Source organism: Pithys albifrons, chromosome 2 (genome assembly GCF_047495875.1).
Source record: "Pithys albifrons albifrons isolate INPA30051 chromosome 2, PitAlb_v1, whole genome shotgun sequence".
NCBI lineage: Eukaryota > Metazoa > Chordata > Aves > Passeriformes > Thamnophilidae > Pithys > Pithys albifrons.
Genome location: NC_092459.1, coordinates 53,007,454 through 53,031,910, shown reverse-complemented (window position 1 = coordinate 53,031,910; position 24,457 = coordinate 53,007,454). Strand labels below are relative to the sequence as shown.

At 44.8% G+C, this 24,457-nt stretch overlaps 1 protein-coding gene across 1 annotated transcript; it reads right to left on the bottom strand.

Annotated features, from left to right (window-relative positions):
* Nucleotides 1–6,389: 6,389 nt before the first annotated feature.
* Nucleotides 6,390–17,720, bottom strand: HEY2 (hes related family bHLH transcription factor with YRPW motif 2). The gene is made up of 5 exons (XM_071547900.1): nucleotides 17,532–17,720; nucleotides 16,305–16,383; nucleotides 16,114–16,197; nucleotides 13,494–13,575; nucleotides 6,390–8,610 (listed from the first exon to the last, which is right to left on the bottom strand). The coding sequence occupies exons 1-5, from the start codon at nucleotides 17,612–17,614 to the stop codon at nucleotides 7,928–7,930; spliced, it is 1,011 nt and encodes a 336-aa protein (XP_071404001.1). The 5' UTR covers nucleotides 17,615–17,720; the 3' UTR covers nucleotides 6,390–7,927.
* Between the last annotated feature and the right edge of the window lie 6,737 nt (nucleotides 17,721–24,457).

The following is a 24,457-nucleotide window of genomic DNA, read 5'->3' as shown; positions in this document are numbered from 1 at the left end:
TAGTTAATTCTGCTTCTCTTCTGGTCATCCAGTTCAAATGGGATTTTCTTCCTTGTCATCCTTATGCCATCAGAAATTTGTCTCCCTCACTAGCATCTGGGCTCCAGAACAGCTACATCTTCTATTAACCAGAGGATTAGGTAAGAGCCAGTAACTCAGGTGCTCACAAGATGATGATGAGTTAGGAGACAATCTTTCCCCTGGAGTATGAGGTCTAATTAGACAAGGTCAAGGACAAGAATTAAACAACACTATTCCCACTTCACAGGTGGGTAGCCAAGAAGCAAACTAACAAACTGTATTTCTGATGTATTTAAACACTCAAAAGTAGCTGGACACCTAAAATTTTTAAAAATCAGAAAAATAAGAATGCATCCTCCAAAGTTTTGGTCTTGCAGGGGCTTAAAAGCATAAATAACTTTGTTTATATAAATAATCACACTGAAGATGCTCTGTGTCCCTCAGAAGGACCTCCTTAGTCCATCTGCAGGATGAGTCCTAAGTGAATATTGGTGATTAACTATAAGACTGATTTTGAAAAGCAACAGGGAACCCCTCTCCTTAGCTGAAAGTCATGCATATTAATGATAGCTACAAAATATCTCTCTAACATGCCTAGCTCTTCTTCCCTTAAAAGGTTAAATATAGGAAAAAAGGGCTTATTTTCCATTTTTTGTCTCCAGTTTAAACTACAGAAATACACCACTGCAAAAGCTGGACATATGGGCAAGCAGGTTTTACATATTTATATTGAATTATTAGTTCTCTTTTGTTTTGGTGGTGGCTACTGCTATTGGGCATCCTTGGGTTTTGACGGCCACATCAAAGGAGCAGCTCCGGCGTGAGAACCGGTCAAAGTGAGCCAGATAATTAATGGATTTATTACTGAGGTCGGTTCCCATGATTGTCAGTGGGCGGCAGCCACTGCTGTGTCGTAATCCTCATTCACTTGGTAGGGCACATACTGCCTTAAAAAGGTTTAATGATCCAATAGTGATTTACTAATGGGAATCTTTCTTGTCAGTTTAGCAGACCTTGAAGGAGGACAAAGCAGCACATGAAGATCAGTTTTCAGCAGTATCAAAAAATTGTTTTGTTTTGAGATTCCTGTTAGTAGCATTTTTATCCATTAAATGCAATAATAAATTGAAGGGTCAAAGTAACTGTAACTGAGCAGGTATCAGACTCTTCATAATGTGAAGGGGGAAGAAAACAGACATTGGTGACAGCAGATTGCAGCTGAAGGTCTGAGATAATTGTCAAAAAACATTCACTTCAGCTTTTATGATTGACAAAATGAAAAAAGTGTGGTGAGAGGGACTGGGACAGTCTGATGAAACCACAGGCTGGCAGCTGGTCCTTGCCACCTGCCATTGCTGAGGTGGCTGTCTTGCCGGGACCTTTCATGGAAGTTGCATCCCCTTTCTGTTGGGAAAGGAAGGAGGGAGGCATCCGATGTGATAGCTGCTCAAAAAGAGGGCAGGGAAGGGAAAAGGAGAGGAAGCAGCTTTGCCTACCCAGAGGGAAGAAGATGCTCTTACTGCCTAAGGAGGCAGCATCCCTGCTGTTGCTCCCCCTTGCCACCCTGGTGCCTCTTCAGAAAAACAAACCCCAGAAAACCTAAGCAAAAGGACTTCTGCCTCCTCCAGCACAATACATTTGGAAAGCAAAAAAGGGAGAGAGGGTAGGGAAAAAAAACAAATATTACCTTATTTTAGAGCTTGTATATTAAAGCCGAGAGTTGTTCTGGCAAGTGACTTGAACAATCCACACACAACAGACCTCATCTTGTTAATCAAGTTATGAAAATGTAGCTTAAATGCATAACTTTTGTTTTAAACTCCACAAGGGAGACAGTCCTTTTCCTAAAGAAAATTAAAGTTACTTGTCTCTCTGAGATATATATACATATAAATGCAGCTTGGTGATTTAAATCAGAACTAAGGCGGAAAAAAGTATAGTCCTTTAAGTAGTTATAATTTTGTTTCCTTAGCTTTTTATATTGCCTTGCAGTCATTTGTTAGATTTTCACTTACAACACAGTAATATCCATGGGTATTCTTTACAAATAAAACACTTTTCTTTACATCTTCTATTGAGATACTGTTTCCTGGAGCAGTGTGTGCAGAGCTCTTGCAGTGTAACACACATGAAGATGTGGGCAGTGTTTGAAATTTCCCAGCAAACACAGCACAATTTCAGTGTTGCATCAAGGTATTTTTTCATCCTGAAGACTTCCCTCTGTAGAAGAGAAAAATTGCGAATATGGACTGGGCAGAAAGCAAAATTAAGTCAACGCCTCAGAAGGACTGTCCTGTAGAATAAGTAATAGCACTGTTCAGATAAATATTGTCTAAAACATTTAGCTTTGCTTGAATTCAATATTGGCAGTTGTATCTGTAAAAAAGGAGTCTGCTTTTCCAGAGCATCAAAGTAATTCAGCCAGATATATTTCATTTTATTTCCCATAATCATTTCCTTTTGCTTCTGATATTTGAATTTCTAGGGTACAACACTAATTCATGTGTCCCAGCTTTGCCTTGCCAGCATGAATGGAGAAAATTTCCCTTTAAATTATATTGACATCATCTTATAATCACCATCACAGTCAGACCATTAAGAGTACTTCTGAAATTAGTGTTGAATGAGGTGTTGAGTGGTCTTAGTTTTACAGGAATGATTTTGATATTGTTCTATTGTTTCTTCTGGTAAGGAGTCTGATTCTTCGAAAAAATTAGATCTCATGTGAAAATATTATTAAGCTTGAAATCCTATGTCTTCAGAGATAATGCAAGATAGGGAGAAATTCAGTTGCCTGGCCAAACACGTTTAGTGCAATTTAGGCAACTTGGGTTTGCCAGGCATCTGTGACTGGCAGGGGTGACACAGGACACAAAGGAGACCTGCACTCTCCAGAGTGTTAGGTGGAGCCCAGCTTAGGACATGGCAAATATTTAGGCAACTGAATGCTGACTAAATAATTGTATTTACACATTAATAGCAGTTCACAACTTCCAGTAGCATCATTTACCAGGAAAAAAACCCAACATCCAAAAACCTCCCAACAAAATTTAAAACATGCACACACACACACATGCACACACACACACGCGCACACACACACACACATGAACACACATACAAATTTCTAGATAATTATCTGTCAAATATTTTGTTTATAATTCAGGAAAGGTTTAGTTTACACTCAAGTGGAGATCCCAGGATTTCTAGCATCTGCCTGGTGCTCCTCTGGTTATGGTCAGATGTGTTGCTGCAGTCATCCCTTTTGAGACTTTTACACATTAGCTTCCAAACACACAAATATTTGCTGTGTAAAATTATGAAGCAGATAAACAGAGCACAAATTAAAATATCAATGTTGAGTAAAATTAACTGAGATTCATGCAATGACCTCACACAAATGAGTCTGGGTACATGAAGCTTGCAAGCAAAGCAAAAATGCCTTCATCTTTCCTCAAAGATGGACAAAACTACCAATGACTAGTCAATCAGCCAGGTCCTCATTTGAGTGATCTCAGGCTATCTGTGCCTATAGAAGCACACGAATACAGAGGTTGGAGACTACAGAGTGACAGTCCATACTTCAGCAGTATTTTCTGATGTTGTATCTTCTGATTAAAAGATGCTTGTGACCTTTTCCTATTGTAAAGAAGAAATTCCTTCCTTACGATAGCCCTAAGAATTTGCCAATATCCATGTCCCAGGCTTATCTTACAACATCCTGATTGAAGTGTCATCTTTCAAAGTAACTGCAAACAAACATTTTGAAGGCTCACACTAAGGAGGCAGCAGCATGAACTGGCACCTCCTGGCAGTTGTTCCGGCAGATGTAGTCACAACCATGAGATGATTATTCTACTTTGAACATATGCATTTAGCCCTTGGCCACAGTAGCTGGTTCTTCTTCTGGGCAATACCTAATGCCAGATTTCCTACACTTAAAATCAGAGCAAAGGGAGGACAGGCAGCACTGCCTCTCAATTGCTTGTGTCCTCTTTAGGGTACTAATCTTCTCTCAGCAGCCTAAGTGCTTTTTATTTGCATTGCTGAGGGCTAAGGTTTCAAGCCTGCTAATGCTGACTGACAGAATTTGTTTTTAGTTGTTTTCCTTTTCAAAAAAACATTCTAGGAAATTGCATAACCTGCTTTGATCCTCTTGATAACTGGAATTTAAGGTTGCAAACCTACTCATTGAAAAGTTAGTCAAAGCCAACTGCTTACTGTTGAACAAGCAGCCTGATTTGCCTTCTTGTGGAATGTGCTATGATCTAGTCCTAAATTATATAAATTACAAACTTCATTCTTCATTGAGGTCCATTCAGCATTGAATGCATAATGAAAATAGAAAAAGACTGAAGTAAGGTTGCATGTGCACAGCCACGAGTCCTACCTTTTAGATGTTGGTTGTGCCAAGGAAACAGCTTTCCCTTCCTCTGTTTTGAAAACTGCATAGACTTCTTCAGGTCTGATCAGTTGGCACAGCCATCACTTGTTAGCACCAAAGCCTTCAGAAGCTATTACCCTCTGATGTCTTTCCAACAGCACATGTGAAATATGCTCTCCATTAATTTCTCATTTGGGAAGTCTTCATCCACTCTCAGAGAGGTTCCCAACAGACTAGGAATAAAAAGGCATGAAGGATGAGCTCCTGCTTCATGTCCTGGCCCCTCAAGGTGATTCAATTAAAAGAAACCAAACCAAAACAAGTGAGAGAACACAACAAGAAATAGAGGAGACCAAAACCAGCACAACAAGGAATAGAGGAGGCATCTGCAACTCAGCATCCATGGATCTGGTCTGTTTTGTGAGAGTGAAAATGGGATATGCACAAAGAGGCTGAAACATCCATTTGTGGTGTGTTGTTTGAGGATGTTAAAATAACTGCACTTTCATCTAATCAGTGTCTTAGAAATATTTTTTCAAATTGAGGGGTTTTTCCTCCTTTTTTTTTTAGATTGAGGCAAAATAGTATATTCAGGGAAACCAATGATAATGTTTTGGGGCACATCAATTAGATGGAAGCCCTTGGGGGAACCATGTCAGTGTGTGCTGATTTTTAGCATGTTATATGCATGGGAGACCTCCTACTAGGCTCTTAGAAGGCTGGTTTATAGATAACAGTTTAAAATCAAGCAGGGCTGCACATAAATAAAACCCACTTTTTATCTACCTGCCAATTCATTAATAGAATCATAGAATCATAGAATTGATTGGGTTGAAAAATACCTCTGAGATCATCAAGTCCAACCCTTGGTCCAACTCCAGTCTGTTTACTAGATCATGGCTCTCAGTGCCACGTCCAATCTCAGTTTAAAAACCTCCAGGGATGGTGAATCCACCACCTCTCTGAGCAGGCCATTCCAATGCCTGATTATTCTCTCTGTAAAGAATTTTTTTTTCTTGAAACTACATGTACAGAAAGTGAGCAGGGCCTGAACTGTACGCTGCTAAACATGCCACTACAGCAGTACGGCATTTCTCTCCTTAATAAAAAAAAGTCATATTCTTCCTGAAACTACAATACTTCAGTGGAACAAGAATATCAGGGTTGATTTACAGTGCAAGGGTTGCAAGGTTTCTTCCTCCTCTTTTGTCCAGTTTTCCATGGGACAGAATGGTTCAGGCAAATCACAGCCACTCTTCACCTGGATGCTGGAGACCAGCTGATTCAGGCAGGGATGGGTTCCAGGTTAAACATTAGTGAGAAAGTGATCACAGAGAGTAAGCCACTGAGCTGAAGCTGCTGAGGCTTTTGATGGCAGGTGAAATATCTCTCTGGCTGTAGGGGGATCACCCTTTCTCTATGCCTGTCTTGTCAGCTGTTATTTGGGCATTCAGACATGTAAGACTTTATGCATATCCTTATAAACAGAGCTTTACACACCTTCCACAGAGACTCTTTGCAGGTCTCAGATGAAACAATACCAAACCCTTGCTTCAGTGAGAACTGGCAAATTAGAAGATCAAAATTGGAGGTAAAAACTAGCTCCTCTCATTCTGTATATTTAATGATGTCACTGGGTTAAAATTCTTGCCACTAAACCTTTAGTGTGGACCTGAAGGAAAGCCAAACCTAGAAACCACAATGATTTTGGGGGCTTTCTAGGAGATGGACAGATAGTTTTATATCATGAAGTGCACTGTCAATGCAGAACCAGTTTATAACCCTGAAAACCAGTGCTGCTTTACTACTGCTTTTTTCCTGCCTATTCCACAGCATGCTGTATAAGACAGGCTTCCTGGCTGAGCAAGCAGAGCAGAAGAGTATGGAGAAGCCAACAGGCTTGTTACCAGTGTCAGGAAAACAACTGAGAGTCCACTAACAGTCCTCAAAAGCAAACAAAAACTGCAACAAATCATCCATAAAACACGGTCAAAAAGGACTTCTTTTAATTAGTGATATGTAAAGACTTTTGCATAGAAAAAAGGTTAACAAGGTAATGCATAAAAGACTGAGTAGGTACAGTATTTTTAAAACAAATATTTTAAAGTATGTTTTGCATAATGTTTAACATTCTCAATGCTTATTGCTTTCTCCACACAGCAGAGAAATCAAGTGCATAATAATACATGCTGTGCTTTACTTTTATTTTCTTTATTTTTTTTACATAAAATCTCTAGTTCTTGACTGGATGTATTAAAATACTTAGGTTATTTTAAGTCACTGTAATAAAAAATGAAAGCAAACCATTTTATGCAGCACTAGTTATCTGGGTATTGACAAAATAATTTACTCACATCCCATTAATACATTCATTTTGGTTTGGAATCAAACCCACATTACAATGTTGGCATGTTAATAGCCAATTTAAAAATTGTCCCTACCATAACTTCATTCATACCCAGAGTGATCATTCTCCCAGAAGCTGATAGTGAAAAGAAGAGGGATCTTGCACAGAATGGGCTAAAAGTCCAAACACAGCTACGTAAGTTAAGTTGAACTCTTAAACACTGAGTTTCTTGTATTGGCATGAGTCAACTGTATCTAAGTGTGCACGCTTTAAAGAGGTGGTTACTTCTGGGTGCTTGACAAATTCACTGTTTGTGCAGATAGGAGCTAGCACCATGTTTAAGCCATAAAAATGGGTGCCTCAGGGCTCACAGGCAGTGCTGAAACGTTCATTAATCCCAGCACTGATAAGATAATTGCTTTTGCCAATGCTATGCTAGATGTCACAATTTGGCAAGTCTGTACAAAGAAAGTGAACTAAGGAAGTGAGAACTAGACCTGTCAAACTGAACATTCTTCCTGGGCAATCTTTTGGTAAAAAACCCTCTCCCCTTCAAGAGCATACTCTGCCCTGAAAGGTATCCAAGTTGTGAAGTTCAATGCAGAATTTTGCCTGACTCCCACACCATTTCCATACCTGTGCAATGTTATTTGTTTTAGCAGAACACACACACATATATATATTTATTATTTTTTCAATGTCAGGCACTTATGAAACGAACTCTTTTTCTAGCCTGGGTGGACCTGGTAGATGCCATCCCTCGCCTCTGCCAAACACAGATGCATAGCTGGAGAATTATTAGTTCTAATGTCTACGTATTCCTACGTATTTCGCAGGAAACCTCTACGTGCCGATATGGTCACACTGTTATGAAAGCCATTGCTGCTCCCTCAAGGTGCCTCCAGCGAGACCAATTGAGAGGATGGTGGTGTCACCTTCTGTCCTCTCCGACACCTGCAGTGAGGAAGATGACTGTGCCATTCCTCGGTGGGCTTACCGGCACCTCTTGGGCCCTTTGTGTGAAGGTGGCCACCCGGCCAGCCCAAGCAGGGAGGACATGCTGAGTCCTGGTGATCCATGCGTGGGTGTGTGGGGAGTGTGGGCACCTGGGCTGAGCATATGTGCATGTCCTGAGGGACAGGAGGGAGCTGAACTGGGAAGAAAGAGGGGAGAAGTTAAAATGCTCCGACTTCAGTCCCCCAGGGTCGGTAGGGTTTTGTGCTACCCCCGCTGCCCACTTGCTGAGGGCTGGAAGTGGCCGACATGGCCAGTGGAGGGGTGATGGCTGTTGCCGCAGCCACAGCAGCGGCGGCTGCACTGGGGGGAAGCATGGGGAAGGTGCCAGTGAAGGACAGGGGGAAGCTCTGGGCAGCGGCTGTAGCTGCTGCTGCTGCGGCATGAACAGTAGCCGAGAGGGACAAGAGGGAGGTAGAGAGAGGAGGGACACAAGGAGCAATGCTGCCAGTGGAGGGAACTCTGAGGGCGGCATCGGCATGGGCGAAGGTGGCCGTGAGCAGCGTGGAGCCATGTGGGGGCACATCTGAGGACAGTCTGCACGGGGTGGCATCGGAAGTGTGGAGTCCATTTGGCTGCAGCAAAGCAGCTGGAAGGTGATGAAAGGCAGCTGCCCAGTGGTGGGGATGCAAAGGGTGGTGGTGGTGGTGGGCCATGGAAGAGGTCATGGCAGCAGCTTCCCTCTGAGAGGCACAGGTGCTGAGGTGAGACACAAGTCTAACGCGCAGTGGGTCAGATGTGTCGAGACCTTCTACTGAAGTCAGGTACCTCGCGACTTCTGTCAAGCACTCCCGGAAGCCGATGCTCATGAAATCCATGGCCAGGGAATGAGCATCAAAATAACCTGCAATGGAATGGAAAAAGATGAGTTGATTGTGGAGCTGACTTCCCAGCCGACGTTAGGTGAAACAGCCAACCCAGTCCGGGCTCAGCTGCCCGATCTCCCATTTGCCATTTACGGGTTAAGATGTGCAATATGAGAAGCTTGTTCTCAATCTGTAAACAATCTCTGTGACCATCCCTGTAATGCAATAGGCTGCAGTTATTTATGCAGACAATATACAAATGAGAAGAACTAAGTCTATAGACACTTAAAAAAATCCATGATGCCTCTCATGAAATTCCTCAGCAAGCTGCTGCAGTGCAGTGTTGATCCTGTATGTGTGAACAAGATGCTTATCCACATAAAGAAACAGGCTGGAGATCAGAGAGCTTGCATGTACTACCCTGCCTTTTCTTCCCTACACTGGCATTCATCCTAATGCTTGCAAACTATTTCTTGACATTGTGAGATAGTTGTTATAACTGCTGCCGGGGTCCCATCTACTTCACAGAGTCATTAAGACAATATGACATACGGTGTTACTTAACTACAAACTAAAAACATCTTGTGATGACTCTGCACACACACAATAAAAAGCTTTACTGAGAAAACGTTTTATGTAATGCCATTGCTAATTTGGAGATGGAAGACTGACAGTCATATGGCCCATGAGGTATTTCAACAAACAGCAACTGGAGCTCCACAGGCCCAGAACAAAAAAGCATTTGAAAAAAAAACCAAAACCAAAACCCAAGTCTTATTAAATGCACATGAAAAGATACTCCCTTTCCAAAAGTGTATAGCATAAAATCTTGTGTTTAAGTTGCAGCTCTTCAACCAAAAACAACTATTACAGTTTTTGCAACTTTCCTATTTTAGTTTAAATGTAGTTTCCTTGGGGGAATAATATCCTATCCACTCCTAAGTTGGCATAGTGTTTTTCCACTTACATTCAATGAATATTTTTAGGTGTGCATGACTATGATGTCTGTCAGTATATAAAGATCAAGTGCCCTTACTATGGAGGACTGTGGCAGCAATACCTTGTATCCTCTGTCATGCAATAATCTCTGCCTTTCTGAAAAATGCTAGCACCTTAAATAGCTTTTTTCACATGAATCAATTTTCAAGCTAGAAAGGAGTGTTTCCGCTGCTGCATGCCCACATTATAGAATTAACCTGGGCACATTTATGGATGTCGTTCCAAACCCCCTGCCCACTATACAACCCTTCTTGACAAATCACAGTGGAACTTTTGCTGCAGGCCATCTTCCTCATCTGAAACAGAGAGAAACTCCGGCTTGGCCAGCAGATCAATGAGCATTAGGGGTCAAGGACTCATGTCAGCAAGAGCTGACTTTTCACAATTTTTTTCCTGCTATGTCCACTGTGACCAAATGATCTGTGGAAACGCCAGAGTTTGAGTAAACACCTGAGAAAAAAAGGCCAGCAGTGGTGAGACAGAAGGGTACCTTCTTGGGTGCCAGTCAGCCTGGCTGGAGGCTCCAGGACCTCCAGCAGCTTCAGAGGGGCTGACGCAGAGCCAAAATCGCTTCCCAGCTCTGGCCACAAGTCAGCCAGCCTGGGAATCCTGAGAGCATGCAGCTCAAGCCAGGGCTTCCCGGCCTCCCTCCCTCCCTCCCTCTGGACTGGAGAAGATGTGGGGGATGTGGTTGTCACCAGCTTCCTCTGTGTCTGAGCTGCTGGCTCTGTGACGAGCCATCCCAAAGCCCTGGTGATTCTGGCTCCCTTTCAGTCTCCTTTGGTGGCCGGGACATGAAAACAGACAGTAGATGAGATCTGGGACTCCCAGGCTCCATTATATTTTGATGATTATCTTTTCCAGGTTTCCCCTTTGCTGGCTTCCCCACTCTGAGAGGGACTTGAAAATGTTATTTCTCATTTCCTTCAAAAACCCAAGAACACTATCACCACCACCTACATGCATACATGCCAGTGTTTTGTAGTGAATAGGGTCTTGGTTTTACTTCAGCTGTCCTGGCAACCCACTTGGGCTGCACACAGGACACTGGTCATTTGAGCTACACAAATCCATGCTGCTGACCCAGGTGTCAGTCACTCAAAATTTGCAGTGAATCTGCAATAAAAACACACCGAGGTCTCAGCAAGCAACTCACTGTTGACAAATCCTTCCCTGTGCATGCTTGCACCATCAGCAAAAAGCCCTGGCCCTAGGCCAGAATAATAATGTGAACAAGAGACCACTGCCTGCACCTGCATCAGGGTGACAGAAATGTGGAGTCTGCACAGGTCCTTGAAGGCATCTGCCTGTCCACCCAGGCAGTAGAGAAGGAACAGAAGCCATGTTGGGTTTCCTTCCTCTGTGCCCACCTCTGGGTCACTATGCTGAGAGGGGCTGACACCATCCTGACTTGCCAAGCCTCATGCATTCCCCATCAGGGGTGTGTCCTCCTTTCTGCATGAAGAGCAGGAGAACAAGTTCTCCCCAGCACTCAATGCGCGGGAGCATAAGGGTATCAGGATCCATTTCTCCTTCCTGCAATAATTACTTTTGTCCATCAGAAAAATGATGAAACTCACTTTTTTGCTAATGCAAAAAAACCCTTTTGGCTCACAAGATAAATTACAGAGTGGGAATAACTACACTTGCAAATAAAACAAACATGGATTTTAAAAACACTCTAAGAAATTATATTTAAAATGGTTACATAGGTTGCAAAATAAAATACTAAGTGAGCTGGAAATGGATGCTTAAACTTTGCCCAGTATTAATTCTCAAACCTCTTTTTCTTACAGCTTCTTAATTTATGCAGTGAGATTACTCTTATCTCTGGGACAGAAGGAGATGATGAAGTTCTAGAATTTGTGAAGCTATCAGGTATTATATTGATGAGTCACACACTATGGACCATGGTGTGAAAGGCAGCTGCAGAAATCAGCCTGCACCACTTCTCCCCACACCCCAGTACTTCATCCTTCCCCACACGGTCACAGGCATGCTGCTGTTAGCCAGGGCAGGAGAGGAATGGCAGCAGTGGCCAACCAAGGAAGAGACCAGACTGCAGAACTTGAGACTGCTAATAACATCCAGCTTGCCTAGCAGCAGCTGGAGGCCTGGGCTCTGCCAACACCTCTCTCTGTCCTGCAGCTCCCACCCCAGGCACTTCGTCCCTGCCTCACTACCTAGGCCACTTGACCTGGCTATAAAAAAATCCCACCTATTTTTTTTTTTTTGGGTGGGGAAGCAGGGAAAGGAAGCTTCCTGTTAAATTAGGCCTCCAACTGGGTTCACCTTCTGGGCCTTCTGCTGTTGTAGACATCACAGGGGTGGGATCTGCTGTAGCTCCTCAGAGGAACAATGTGCAGCCTGAAGTGGGGGTCAGGCTGGGATAGCTGAGCCACACGTTGCATGGGGAGGATAAAGTGAAACAGCCACCACTTCTCTCAGCAGCCGAGTGCTGTTTGGTCTATGCACCAAGTGAGCCAGAGCTTATAGAACGCCAGCATGCAACCACGCAATTAAAGGTGGCAACTACACACACACACACAGAGGATCTGAGTCCAGATTGCACAAGCATGACCAATTCTGACATTTCATAACTTTCAAGTGTGTAGCTTTACCAACTAAATCATTCTTTCCTCAAAGACTTTCTAGATATACACATTAACTTATTTCTTTAAACTTGCACATTTTCTGAGGAAGCAAGAGGCATGTCTGTTACCTGATGGGCAATAAAATTCCTTTCATTTCTTACTGAACAAGTTACCTATAAATTTTAAGCTTAAATGGACTCCTAGAAAAACCTCCTTAACATGTAGAAAAAGCACATGTGAGCTTGGTGTTAATTTTCACAAATAACAGAACACCAGTCTTCAGCATGCTTTCCTATAGCCATCTGTTGTTAGGAATGCACTCATTCCAAGCTGATTTTTGTAATTGCTGCAAGATACGGAGAGAAGCAGTAATTCAATCATGCGCTAAAAACTTTAATAAAAAAAAAAGGAAGAAAAAGAGAGCAGCCGCTTCTTTACCTATATGGCATAGTGGGAATGAAGAATCAGCTGGTTTCCATTACCACAATTTGAACAATGATCACAGTTGATGGCATGGGATGTGGGACTGTGCTTATGGGATGCCAGCAAGTTTTTCACTCCAAATAAGTTCCAAAATCATGACTACACAGAACACCTCCTGGGTGGCTGAAATCATTTGGCCTCCAGCCTCGGGTCTGTCAGCTTGCACAAGCGAGGTACGCTTGACTCCCAATTCAGTGGGTCAGTCAGTGCGGCCATTGCATCATGCCAGCACCCACTAACAGGGAGCTACCCAGGCCTCTGACACACAAATGTAGCCTAGAAGTATGAGTGCAGAGAGCACTGCTAGCTGTCTGCCTGTGTGCTTTGTCAGATACCTGGGGTTGTATAGAGCAAGACTGGGTTTTGTTCTGGTGAATGAGACAGTCTAATCTGGCATTGAAAAGTCCTTCCAGTAAAAAGAAAATATTCAATCATAAATTAAAGTTCCTCTCCATCCACCTTCTTTAGTATAGCTGCTGGATAATGAGGTTTAGCATCGGTTTTGTGCTATACAATTGTTGCCACAAACCTCCTGTTTATGTTTGGTGTTTGCGTATTTGTTTTGTCTCCCTGTGCAGATTTCAGTGTTCTTTGGAAACCCCAAACAAATCTCTGACTGGGCTGCCTGTGAATGAAGCCTTTACTCCCACAGTGTTATGAAAGCAAACACAAGCCCAGGGTCAAGTGCTTCTTTTGTCCCAGTAGTTCTTTCCCACGAGTTCAATCCTGCCATTAGCATTGATTTCCACTCCTCTAATCTGGAAACGCCTATCACAGCTCCTCAAAGCACTTTTTTTTAAATGAGATTTCCCCAAATATTAGAAAAAAAATTCTTGGCTCCTTACCTTTACCTCCTGTCGCCTGCAGCATCTTCAGATGATCCACTGTCATTTGCAGTATTTCCGCTTTTTCTAATTTGGCAGATCCCTTTGAGATAAGAGAAACATATAAATAAAGGCTTATGGGTACTAGAAACTTTAATTTGATATACTTTCCACTGAGCTCAGCCTTATGGTTTCAATTTCCCCTATCATTAGGACATTCTTAGCTTAATTCTTTCATGAGCATCTGCTTCCCAGACTTTGTCTGAGGACTAATACCATCTCCTATCTAGTGATACAAGCAGCAGCACAATTTTGCTTTATTAGTGTAGCCTTGGCCCTGAAGGTAGCTTAAGATGACATCTTTATGAAATGAGAGAAATATGTACCTTCCTGGACTTTTGTTTTAACAAAAAGCACAAATGGAGAGCTGACAGGACGGGTCTGTATGGTCATTGATGGAGACCCTGCTGCAGCATTACTTTCTGTGCCATTACCGGTAGGTGTCCCTGCGGACACACACCCAGCACTATTCCTCTCAATTGCTCCTTCATTTTCAGCATGTCATTTGGCTGCTGAATGTTTCATTTTCATTCTCTACTGAAAAAACTGCTGCACAGTCCACAGTATTTTAAGTTAATGAGAGGCCTAGTTTGTAAGGGGTGAATACTGTGAAAAAGGAAGAGTGTAGCTCCTCCGTCAGTAAAAATCTCTTCCAATACTGAGGGTGGCTCACAGGGCTACAATAGCTAGTTCAAAAGTACAAAATACAACTCAAAAAGCAGTATTAATATATAAATAAAACTATTTTGCCTGTTAGCACTCCCTTCAATATCTGGAGCACTCCCAGACAACACAAGTGTTATTTCAGTGCAAAAGATCCTTCCTAAAACAAGCCGCAGCCATCGATGGATCACATCCTGCAAGCCAATTTTTTTCTCTTAGTTATCATCTGGGCCACCTCACTGTCTCAGCTGGCTTCACACAGGTTGCACATGTGCAAGTTAGGCAAGGCTTACACCCTCCTCCACAACGCCCATCTCTGCGATGGTCTCAAGAGCAGTGCTGGGATTTGGGGAGGGAGGTGGAAGTGAAACTAAACTTCCAACTTGGAAGCTTCAGTGAGCTGAATGTCAAGGAGCTGGAAGAGGACTGATGACTTTGTCCTTGGCATATTGGAGAAAAATGGTGGGACTTTCTGATGCAAACACAGCGCTTGCACATTTTTACTCCAATACATTTTTTTTCAATCTGCTTATTGCTTTCAATGCTTTCCTCATACAAAGGTTGGTGAGCGTGTGAATTTTGATCAGAATTCCCCATTTTACATGTAACTACATCCTGTAGTTTTCTCAGACTTCATCTTTTCCACAGACACAGTACAAGCTGTCTCAGCGAGAGTGACTAATAGCTAAAAACTGCATGGCGCTGGGTAATTTCCAAAGGCTCTGTAGGACTTGTTTTATAATGTTTGTGGTTTTCAAGAAATAAACAATAAAATGGGACAAACAACTGTTGTCTCTTGTCCCTGTATATCTAGCGGAAAATATCTCTGTCACTGTTTTGCCAGTACCAACACAAAGGCACAGCGACAACTACCAGTTACTAAAATCATATTGCAGGTGACACAAGTGATGCTCTCACCAATATTCAATTTTTTTCTTAGCCAGTTTTGTTCAGGCCAGGGATGGAACAGGCCTAATACAGTGCCATGTTTGCCATGTAGTTACCACTGACATTCAGCACCTCCCACTCCTGCTCTCAGATTTTACTTTTTTTATTTTACTTTTATGAGGAAGTCAGGTTACTTATTTTCAGATGTTTCATTTTTATTGAAACACAATGTCAATTGCATACATTTATAGATCTTTAGGCACATTCAGAAAAAAAATGGAACAAGGCTAAATATTGAATCAAAGCCCCCAAAATAAAAATCAAGATATTGAAAAAAATTTGATTAGCAAAAACAAAAAGACTTTTTTTTTTTTGTTACAGAACAGATTGTATTCTAAGCTTTTGGTCTGAAATTTCAGGACCAAGGAGCTGAGACAACGTTAGCGGGATCCTTCCAGTTTTCCTGCTCAATACTTTCCCACTGGAAGTCTGAATATATCACTGGCTTCACTAGCTCACAAAACACGGGCCTATTCCACCTCCTAATGCACTGGTTCTAGAGAGTTATTTTGAAATGTGAATAATCCAGACTGTCTTTTCCCTTCTAAGGAAACTGGATTGATTGGTTTGCAATGGAAAAACTTAAAAGTTTCTTAAAGTAGAGGAAAAGGATATTTAAAGATTTAGACAGAAGGCTAATTTACATACAGGTTTGGGGGAGTTGTGTTGGGTTTGTGTAGTTTTTTTAAAAATATGGAGTAAAGCATATTTTCAACAAAGCCACTACTGGAATTCATTGAAAGAACACAGGCAACATGAACACAGTTACCCTTAAGGGAAGAAAAGCCAAAGAATGGAAATGTTTTTCAGCCTTATAATGAATTATGTTTCTAATAGTTTTGCCACAACAAAGCATTTTATTGAAATGCCTGCTTTGTGCCAGATCAGTACACATACAATATTATTTTAATGAGATTTACAAGAAAACTAACATTGCCATGAGATACAGAATTATAAAAAAAGGGCTTACTTGTTTTTCAAAAGCAGTTGGCACAAGCCGCCTCAGCTCTGATAAACTGTTATTTATACGATCACGACGCCTTTTCTCTATAATCTATTACAAAAAAAACAAAGTACATTAAGTTTATAAAAAATGTTGAAGGGCAAAAGCATAGCACACATGCAAATTGTCAGATGTCAAAAGAATTAAATGCAACATACCCCTCTTCTTTTCTTTCTGGCCATGATCTGAGACGTTGTTGTTGGGGAATTTGATCGAATGACAGAACTATTACTTTGCCTGTGAAACAATAAAAGAACATCAGGTGTTGCGCAACTTGATAATGCTCTTTGAAGACACCTTAGGTCACCATATTATGTATGCAGAGTCTCTCTCATGCCATTTTCAATGCTTACAAAACATGCCTTGCATTACACAGTATTTTTAAAGAGAGAGATGTTTCAATTTTGGCTGCCACAGCATGTCTTTTGAATTGACAGAATACTGTTAGAAATAAAGTCCTTTTCTGGAGACTGTTCACTGTCCAGCACAGTGGATTTAATTTTTTTTTTTTTTGCATATAAAGTCTTGCATACCGAGTACAGGCTGAAGAACTGAGCCCAAACCCACGTGAACCATCTCTATATGCCAACAGAAGTAGTAAGTGCATGTGCACGATGACACAACCTTTGCCAGGCCTGCTGGATTTTGATGTTCCTGCCCATTGTTATGCAAGTCAGCAGATGCTCAAGTACGATGCCAGTTGCCCAGCCTGGGTCTGTTGCATTGTTCAGCATCGGGAGCAGAGTTCAAAATCCACTTTTGAAACTATACTATCCACGAGTGCGAAAAGGCTTCTATGTCGTCATGAGCGAGTGAAAAAAATCTAGTAGCTTTTAATATTCATTTGGCCACTGATGTGGACGAGACGGAGGTGCGGTATATGAGCCTCTAAATGGGCAGGACCAGCCCTGAAAGTTCTCGGCGTCCCCGCAGCGCGCCCAGCCCGGCCCTCCCTGGGCAAACAACACTGCTTGCCCTCAGCTTGCACGGAGGGTTTGCTGAAGTTCAGCTGCTGTGGAATCCCTGCTTACTTTGCACGGGTCATTTCCCACTGGCGCTGATTCCCTTAGATTCGTCCTGCTCAGGACCGATTTTGGAAAAGGTTTGACTGAAAAGGGAAAATTAAGAGGAGCTAGTGAACCGCAGCCCAGTGGCTCACATGCTACTTGAGTGCTCCCCGTCACTTCGAGGCTCGGGCAATCAGATCGCGAGGCCAGTTTTTGGTGGGCTATCAACCAGCTGCCAGCGGATCCGGCGAGGGACACAACAGCACCCGGCTCTGCCCTCGGGGTCACCCTCGTTTCGCCCTCGCCCTGCCCGATCCCGAGGCGCACCCCGGCCCGCGCCACCAGCGGAGACGGCGGCCCCGGGGGTGCCCCACTTACCCCGAGTAGTTGTTCTCACTCCCCACGTCTATAGTCTCGTCCATGTCACTGTCTGAGGTAGTTTCCTCGCAGGGTCGCTTCATCGTGAGCACAGGGCGCGGCGCAGTTTATAGCCGGGACGGGGGCAGAGATAAATAAATCCGGGGGGTTCCACCACGATACCGCACCGCCAGCAGAGCAAACCCTCTCTGAGGCGCTTTCCCACGCCGCGGCACAGCCTCAAGCCCGACGGCCCGCCCCCGGCCAGGCCCGCCCTGTCGAGAGTGACGGGAGGGGCCGCCCACTGCCGAGGCGCGGAGCGTGCGGAGGAGCGTGCGGTCGCCCAGCGGGGTCCGGCCGCCCTGGACTCACGACAGGCGGGGAGCGGAGCCGCGGAGATGCCCCCGCACAGGGCCGGGAAAAGGGCGGCGCGGGCTCCGGGCATCCTCAGCACTCGCCCTCAGGGCGCCACCAGGCTCCCAGCCCTCCCATGCCGCCGGAGGAGGGGGGCAGAGGGCGGCGGCGCTGCCCGAGTCTCACCAGGCATTTGGGAAGACTTGCTCTACCTGGCCCCTAAGATAGGATGCGGATCAGCCCCCCGCTGCGTACTGTAGAGCCCCAGGCGGTGGCGAGCAGCCCGGGCCGTCTTTCTTGGGGTGCGGCCGGTTGTCTTATGTGGCACACTATCCCGGGTTGGAGAGCTGTGTAAATCCCGTAAAGGGATAAATCTCGCCTGTCCCGGCGAGTGGCCCGGGCCGCCTGGTCCCGCTGGGTTCCACCGATGCGCCGAGGGGTAGCGGGCGTTTGGAGGGCCGGGAGCCAAGCACGGCGATAATCCCTCCTGGGAACTACTTGGAGGAAGTTTAGCGTCTCGCTTACTGAAGGATCTGTAGCAAGCGGGTTTTATTTTGCTTTAGTTTGGGATTTCCCCACCTCGTTTGTTTGTGTTTTCAAATTCCGGATTCCTGACAAAATACATTCGGAGTGATATGTTCTCCCCAGAAATTTAATCTTTCGACTTTGGTGACCATCCTCTGCCTGTTTCCCCCTCCGTCTCTTTTGCCACCTTCCTGGGAACATTTTTCTCCGCCCCTGCTGCCGGGACGCTGGCCGAGAGGAGCCGGGGCGGGCGAGTTTGACACCGGCTTGGGCACCGCCGCGTTATCCTGGTGCTCGGGGGCACAGGAAGACGCGATCACTCAGTAGCATAGAGAACTTGCAGTCTAGAGACCAGGTGGGACGGCGAGGGGGCTGCCCTGACCCTACAAGACACCGAGTCGGGGCAGGGGCAGCCCCCTCGCCACCCTATCTGGGCGCGCAGGGCTGCGGCTGCTCGTCCCGGGCTGCGGGCAGCGCGGCGGCAGCACCTGCTGGGCCGAGGCGCGGGCAACAATTGCGGGCATCGCCGGAAAACGATGCCCTGGCGAGGGGTCTCCCCTTCGGGCCGGTGTGGCCCGCGACCCTCACCGCGGGGCCGGGTTTCCAGGTGGGGACAGCGCAATGCCACGCCGTCCCGAGGAAGGGAGCTCCGGCAGGTCGGACAGGGAGAAAAGAAGGGCTTAAGGGCGCCGATGGCTCTGGTTTTTCTTTCGGGACAGCTTGCGAGCTCGGCAGGCCTGGGGGAGCGAGTATCTTTCCCGGCGCGGCGCCGAAGCCGCTTCTGATCGCGGGTGGAGTTTGTCCCCGCTGCCTGGTATTTAGCAAGCAACAGTGCCAATGACTCAGTTTTCCACTCAGTTAAATCGCACGGAAGGTGCAGGTGGTCTGGTTTGTTCGCGGGTGTGCGTGCGGGAAAGGGCCGTGGTGAAAGAGAAACCGGTGCCAGCTCTTTTTTACGCCAACATCCGCCATCTCTGCAATTATATTTGGTGGCACGTCGGGTGTTTGCCCTTTCATGTGGATGTTGCTACTATGTAAAGGAACAGCGGGATTTCATGCCTCATTGCCTTACCGGGACATCCTTTTCATACCCGTGTTTGCAGAGTTACTAAAAGCTCCGCGGCTGCTCAGACACAACAGAAGCGAGCGCCCGCGGGAATGGCGAAGACAGCTCCCGGGAACTTGGGACGCACTCCCCACAATGGCCCCTTTGATGGGATCTGAACAAAAAAACCAAACCAAAACCAAAGAAACAAACAAAAAAACCCCAACCAACCAAACAAGAAAAACCACGAACAAACAACCCCAAAAAGTATCGGGTCCTTTGGGGAAAGTGGACTAGAAGGAGCAGCCTGCGGCGCCCGACTGCAACGTGAAGCACAAACGCTTTAGAAATCTGGGATTAGGCTCAGCCGTTTTACTGTTCAATATGGGATTTTCTAGGGTATTAAAAAAAAAGGCGCCAAATAAACAAAAAAACCACCCCAAAGTTCCCTTCGTTGTTTGTGCTTCAACGACATGGGAGATTTGCGAGAGACCGGCCCGCTCCCACCGCCGCCTAGGACCCTTTTCCTGGGTGTCCCGGGAGCGGCCGTGAGACTCTGCCCTGCCGCAGACATCGCCTTTCAGAGTGGGGCGAGGATTGGTAGGTCTCAGTAGAAGTCCGTGTTACCCTGCCTGGCCTGCAGCTGCTCGAGAGGCGCCTACAAACAGGGGGCCAACAGGCTCGAGTGTGGGTGTCTGAATCCCCGCTAAAGCACGCAAATCACGCCGAGGATATTGGTGCATTTTCGAGCAGTCGCGGGGTTTTGCACAGAAATCTTTAATGTCACGCGTCGGTGACGCTGGATTTGTAATTTGTGCTCACTCGGGAAATAGCTCCTGCTGCTTTATGGTATAATTTTTGCCCCTGGGGTGCAGGTCCCGCGTGCTGTTCTACAGAAACATGAGCTATCTTATGGTTACCTCCCTGGCAGAGTTTGTGTTAGCGTCGTTTGTCGTGGATCCGGCTACTAAATCCTCCTGGCAGCCTCGCTGAAGTCCCTCCTCCGGGAAGCTTCTGTTTTCATTTTGCCCAGATTATTTTTTTTAAGAGGTCTACCTGCTTCTCGGGGGAGGAATTGCGGGCTTCCCCAGAACTCAGAGAGGAAGGCAGCCCTTTGCACTCCCTCCAGGTCTCGGACTTGTGCCCCGCGGCAGGTGCGCTGCGGCAGGCAGGGGCTCCGTGGGGACCCCATGGCCCAGCACCAGCACCGGGACTCCACGGGTGGGGCAGGGGCTGAGGCGGACCCTCTGCTCCCGGGAAGCCGCTGTCACGGAGCGAAGCCTCTTGTTTTGCTTTGGTCCCGGGTGTATGGTTTGCTTGTCTCTTTCTTCTGTAGCCCCATAAAGCACTTGCTGCGACGCGATTGCCCGCTCTGCTAGCAGCACGCAGCGCTGACAACCACGCATGTGAAACCCAGAGAAATGCATGTTTGTCCGTTCTCCAGTGCTTTTCCCTCCAAAGGGAAAAACCCGGGCGGACTCACCGCCTCCCTCCCGCATGAAGGTCCCGAGACAGCCCCCGTCTTCATCCTCCGCCAGCAGCGAGAGCTGGGCGGCGAGCCTGGCTTCCCGAGCAGCTTTTCCCCGGGAGAGGCAGCCCCAGCCGGCCGGCGGGCAGCGGCTCCGCGTAGGCTCCCCGGCACGCAGGGCTTCTGTCCCGGGCGGGAGGTCAGGCAGCTCCCCCTCCCTCCCTCGGTTCTCGTTTTTTGTTTCTTGAGGTTTTGTTGTTTGATTGGGGTTTCTGTTTCTTGTTTGTTTTTTTTCTTGAAAAACGTGGTGCTCGGTGTGGCTGCGGGGCCTGGAGGCGGTGGTGGGACGCGTCCCGTGGATCACACGGGGCCAGCCCCGGGCGGGCGGTGGTGCTCCGGGGCGCAGTGAGGATGGTGCCCTCCGCCGGGGGCTGGTCTCTGGGGGCGCTTCCAGAATTGGCTTGCGAAAATAAGGAAAGCAGGACATTCTTGATACATCTATAGAGCCGGCTTCCGTAGAGAAGCGATTCTCGTCTGCTCTGTCCCCGAAAATGAAACTTCCTCTTCCCCGAGATTCCAGGATTGCCCCTTTTACACATTGCTGTGAGCCCTTTAAGATTAAATAGGGGTTTAAAAGACTGTTTTAAAAATGTGCAGGGCCTCCTGAATTTTTCATAGTTTACCCTCTCCCTATAAACAAACGTCTGTCTCCCATTTTCTTCACTCAGTAAGCAGCATCTTAGGGATAACTGTTCTATTACTTCTACATTCTATTAAGAAGCTCTTAAGAACAGTAGAAATAGACAATTTGTGTTCATGGACTATGGACCATGACGCTGTATTTTGTTTTTTTTTTCTTTTCCTAGTTACTAACTGCCAGGAAAACAAGAGAAAAATCCTTCTTGACTTTTTTTCTCTTCTCCGATGTGATTGTAAATGGGTTAAGATGATTTCTGGCCACATTCATACCCAGGCAGGATGGACACACTGAAGTAAGAGCAGAGAACTGAGGAAACCAGGTGTTATGAAGCTGAAAGAAATAAGGCTCAAAAAAGGTGGAAAGACCTTTAAACGTATGGGTTTGCCTAGATAGTGGCTGCACAAGGGTGGAAGTGGATGCATGGCATTTCACACGTATTTGCGTCATTCAGGAGTATTTGACTACTAGCTGAGTTGTAGAATTCTTACCAATGGGTGACAGTAGGGGTTGATCCACAGTTGATTACTGCGGTAATACAAGAACTCCGTAGATACTGCTAAAATTGCAATGCCCTCAGATGGAAGCAATTGCTTCAGTAGATCACTTTAGCTTACTTCAGTTTTGAAAAGGATAAAAAGTGCACAAAGGCTTACTGTAATAAACTAAAATTTCAAGCTGAAGATTATTAAAATAAAGAAGGAAGGAAGACGTGGTGGGTATTTATAGACCTTTCTCAGTAACAAGTTTTAATGCTTGTCATTTAGCTACACCTCCGCAAAACTGATCATGGTCAAGGAGTGAAGTCGACTATCATGTCTTTGGGCTGACCACTGAAAACGTAACTCTTCATTCTCTTTAATGTGTCACATCACTTCTCTGTTTTCGGTACTTAATGAGGTCAATGAACGCACCCTCCTGGGTCAAGTGCTTCCTCCTGGCCCCTAGTCAATAGGTGCTGCATGTTTGTCCAGTTCTCCCATTCAACTCATGCAATGCTGTCCCTGACAACTGTCACTACATCCTAGGTGATACAGAAAGACACGAATACCTCGTCTGGCTCCCACTGTCTGGTGATAATGGGGGTGATTGAACAGCACCTCGAGGAAGGACTGCTGGAGAAGACAAACCCTGCAGTTGGGAGTCTCATCCTGAACTCTTTACACCTTGGCAGGCTTCCTATGTGAGCTCAGGCACTAAGGACAATTAATTAAATTAACAAAAGGTGTAAATTAAAAGTGCCTGTGAATTGTATTGTACCTCAATTTGCATGCTCTTATTCACAACAGAACTGGCTGCAATTTGATTTAAATTAATTCACTTTCAGAATAAAATAACACTGAATAGAATAAAAGCAGCTTTAGTCTACGTAGAATTGTTTATGGTTTAACTAATACACTCTAAAAATTAACTGTTAATTTTCCTGGGCATTTCCATCGAGCCTAGCTTGCTTTGTCACTCTATTTTAGATCCCTATCAATAAAATGGAAATAGTAATTTCCTGCTGTTTAAAATCATTGTGTGAATGGTCTTGGTAATGACAGCATTTTCCCTGATACTTAGCATATATGTTCTACAAAACCCAGGTCCTGATTTTCTACACATGTGCAAAATTGTTGCCTGGTAATATTTTATGAGGACTGTACACAGCTGTACATGACCACAGAAGACATGCAGCAGAAGAGAATTAGGGCATCACTGTGCGTTTTAAACTTTCACTGAACATCTCCTTGGCTTTGGCTCTGTGTTTTCTTCAAAGACTATGCGCCAAGATTTAAGAACTCACTGACTTTAGCCATCTTAATGAACAGCTTCAATGGTGCTAATGGGAACTGGGGCACTTCCTTTATTGATGGAAATCAGGCCACTTAATTACCTCACAAAAATATACAGAACCTACCTAGTCTCACGGTTTTCCCCACAACACGAATTATGAACTTTAATCTATTTTAGAGGTAGCTCTATTAAAATCCATAGATCTGTAGCAAGAATAAAACTATTCTATTATAATGGAAATAAAGTAATTGTAAAAATGAGCACATAATCACAGCCTTCTCATTGAAACTCATTTCTGTTTAAATGAATTTTCAGTGGTGAAGCATGGTTTAAGTCACTAGTAAGTGCAGCAAGCAAGGCTAGATAAACACATCCGGTGCTGAAAATGGGGACCTTGATTTTTTTTAATAAAATCTTGGTGAGTTTTGAACTAAAGGAATTCTGGGTTTTTTTTAGTAACTTCTTCCTAGTTAGTTCCCCCCTCCCGCCCCCCAGCATTTGCCTTTATTTCTTTTATGTTTTCACTCCAAATGCAACTTTTTATGTGCTTTTTATTTGCCAAAACCTGGAGAATAGTCATTATTTGTGTTTTGTTGTTGGGTGATCTTTTAAGATAAAAACGAAGATGCTTTCCAGAGAGCTAGGAAGGAACCAATTTTAAGGCAATGCTGAGGTTTTAGCCAAGATTTATTTATGAGAGAAAATAGTGTATCATCTTCAGGCTTCAAACCTACTTGTTAATAATAAAGCACATCACCTAATGCTCTAAAAATAGTCCTGTATATAGACTGTGCATATAATAAAAATAAGCAACCCCAGATATTCTACATTAGCTCCATGGTATTTTAGTAAACTTTCTCAATAACAGTAGTTATTATTGTCACTTGGAAGGGACTTTGAAACTACAGATCCTGCAAAGATAAGTAAGTAAAAGGACACACTAAATATCTGCTGGTCAGTAGAAGAACTTATCTCTGAAAAAAGGAAATTATTAATGAAAGCATCTTCCAAGTCTCTGAAATAAAACACATAGGGTAAATATGAATACTCAGCTGGCAAAATTTGTGCTCAAATTAAACAAG

Bases quoted from the DNA above. Each gene is read 5' to 3' on its own strand.
- HEY2 (XM_071547900.1), bottom strand. From the start codon at position 17,614: ATGAAGCGACCCTGCGAGGAAACTACCTCAGACAGTGACATGGACGAG. The intron at 13,576-16,113 runs GTAAGCCCTTTT...CTTATCTCAAAG, and splicing joins CAACTGCTTTTGAAAAACAA to GGATCTGCCAAATTAGAAAA. The intron at 8,611-13,493 runs GTAAGGAGCCAA...ATTCCATTGCAG, and splicing joins GCAGGCGACAGGAGGTAAAG to GTTATTTTGATGCTCATTCC.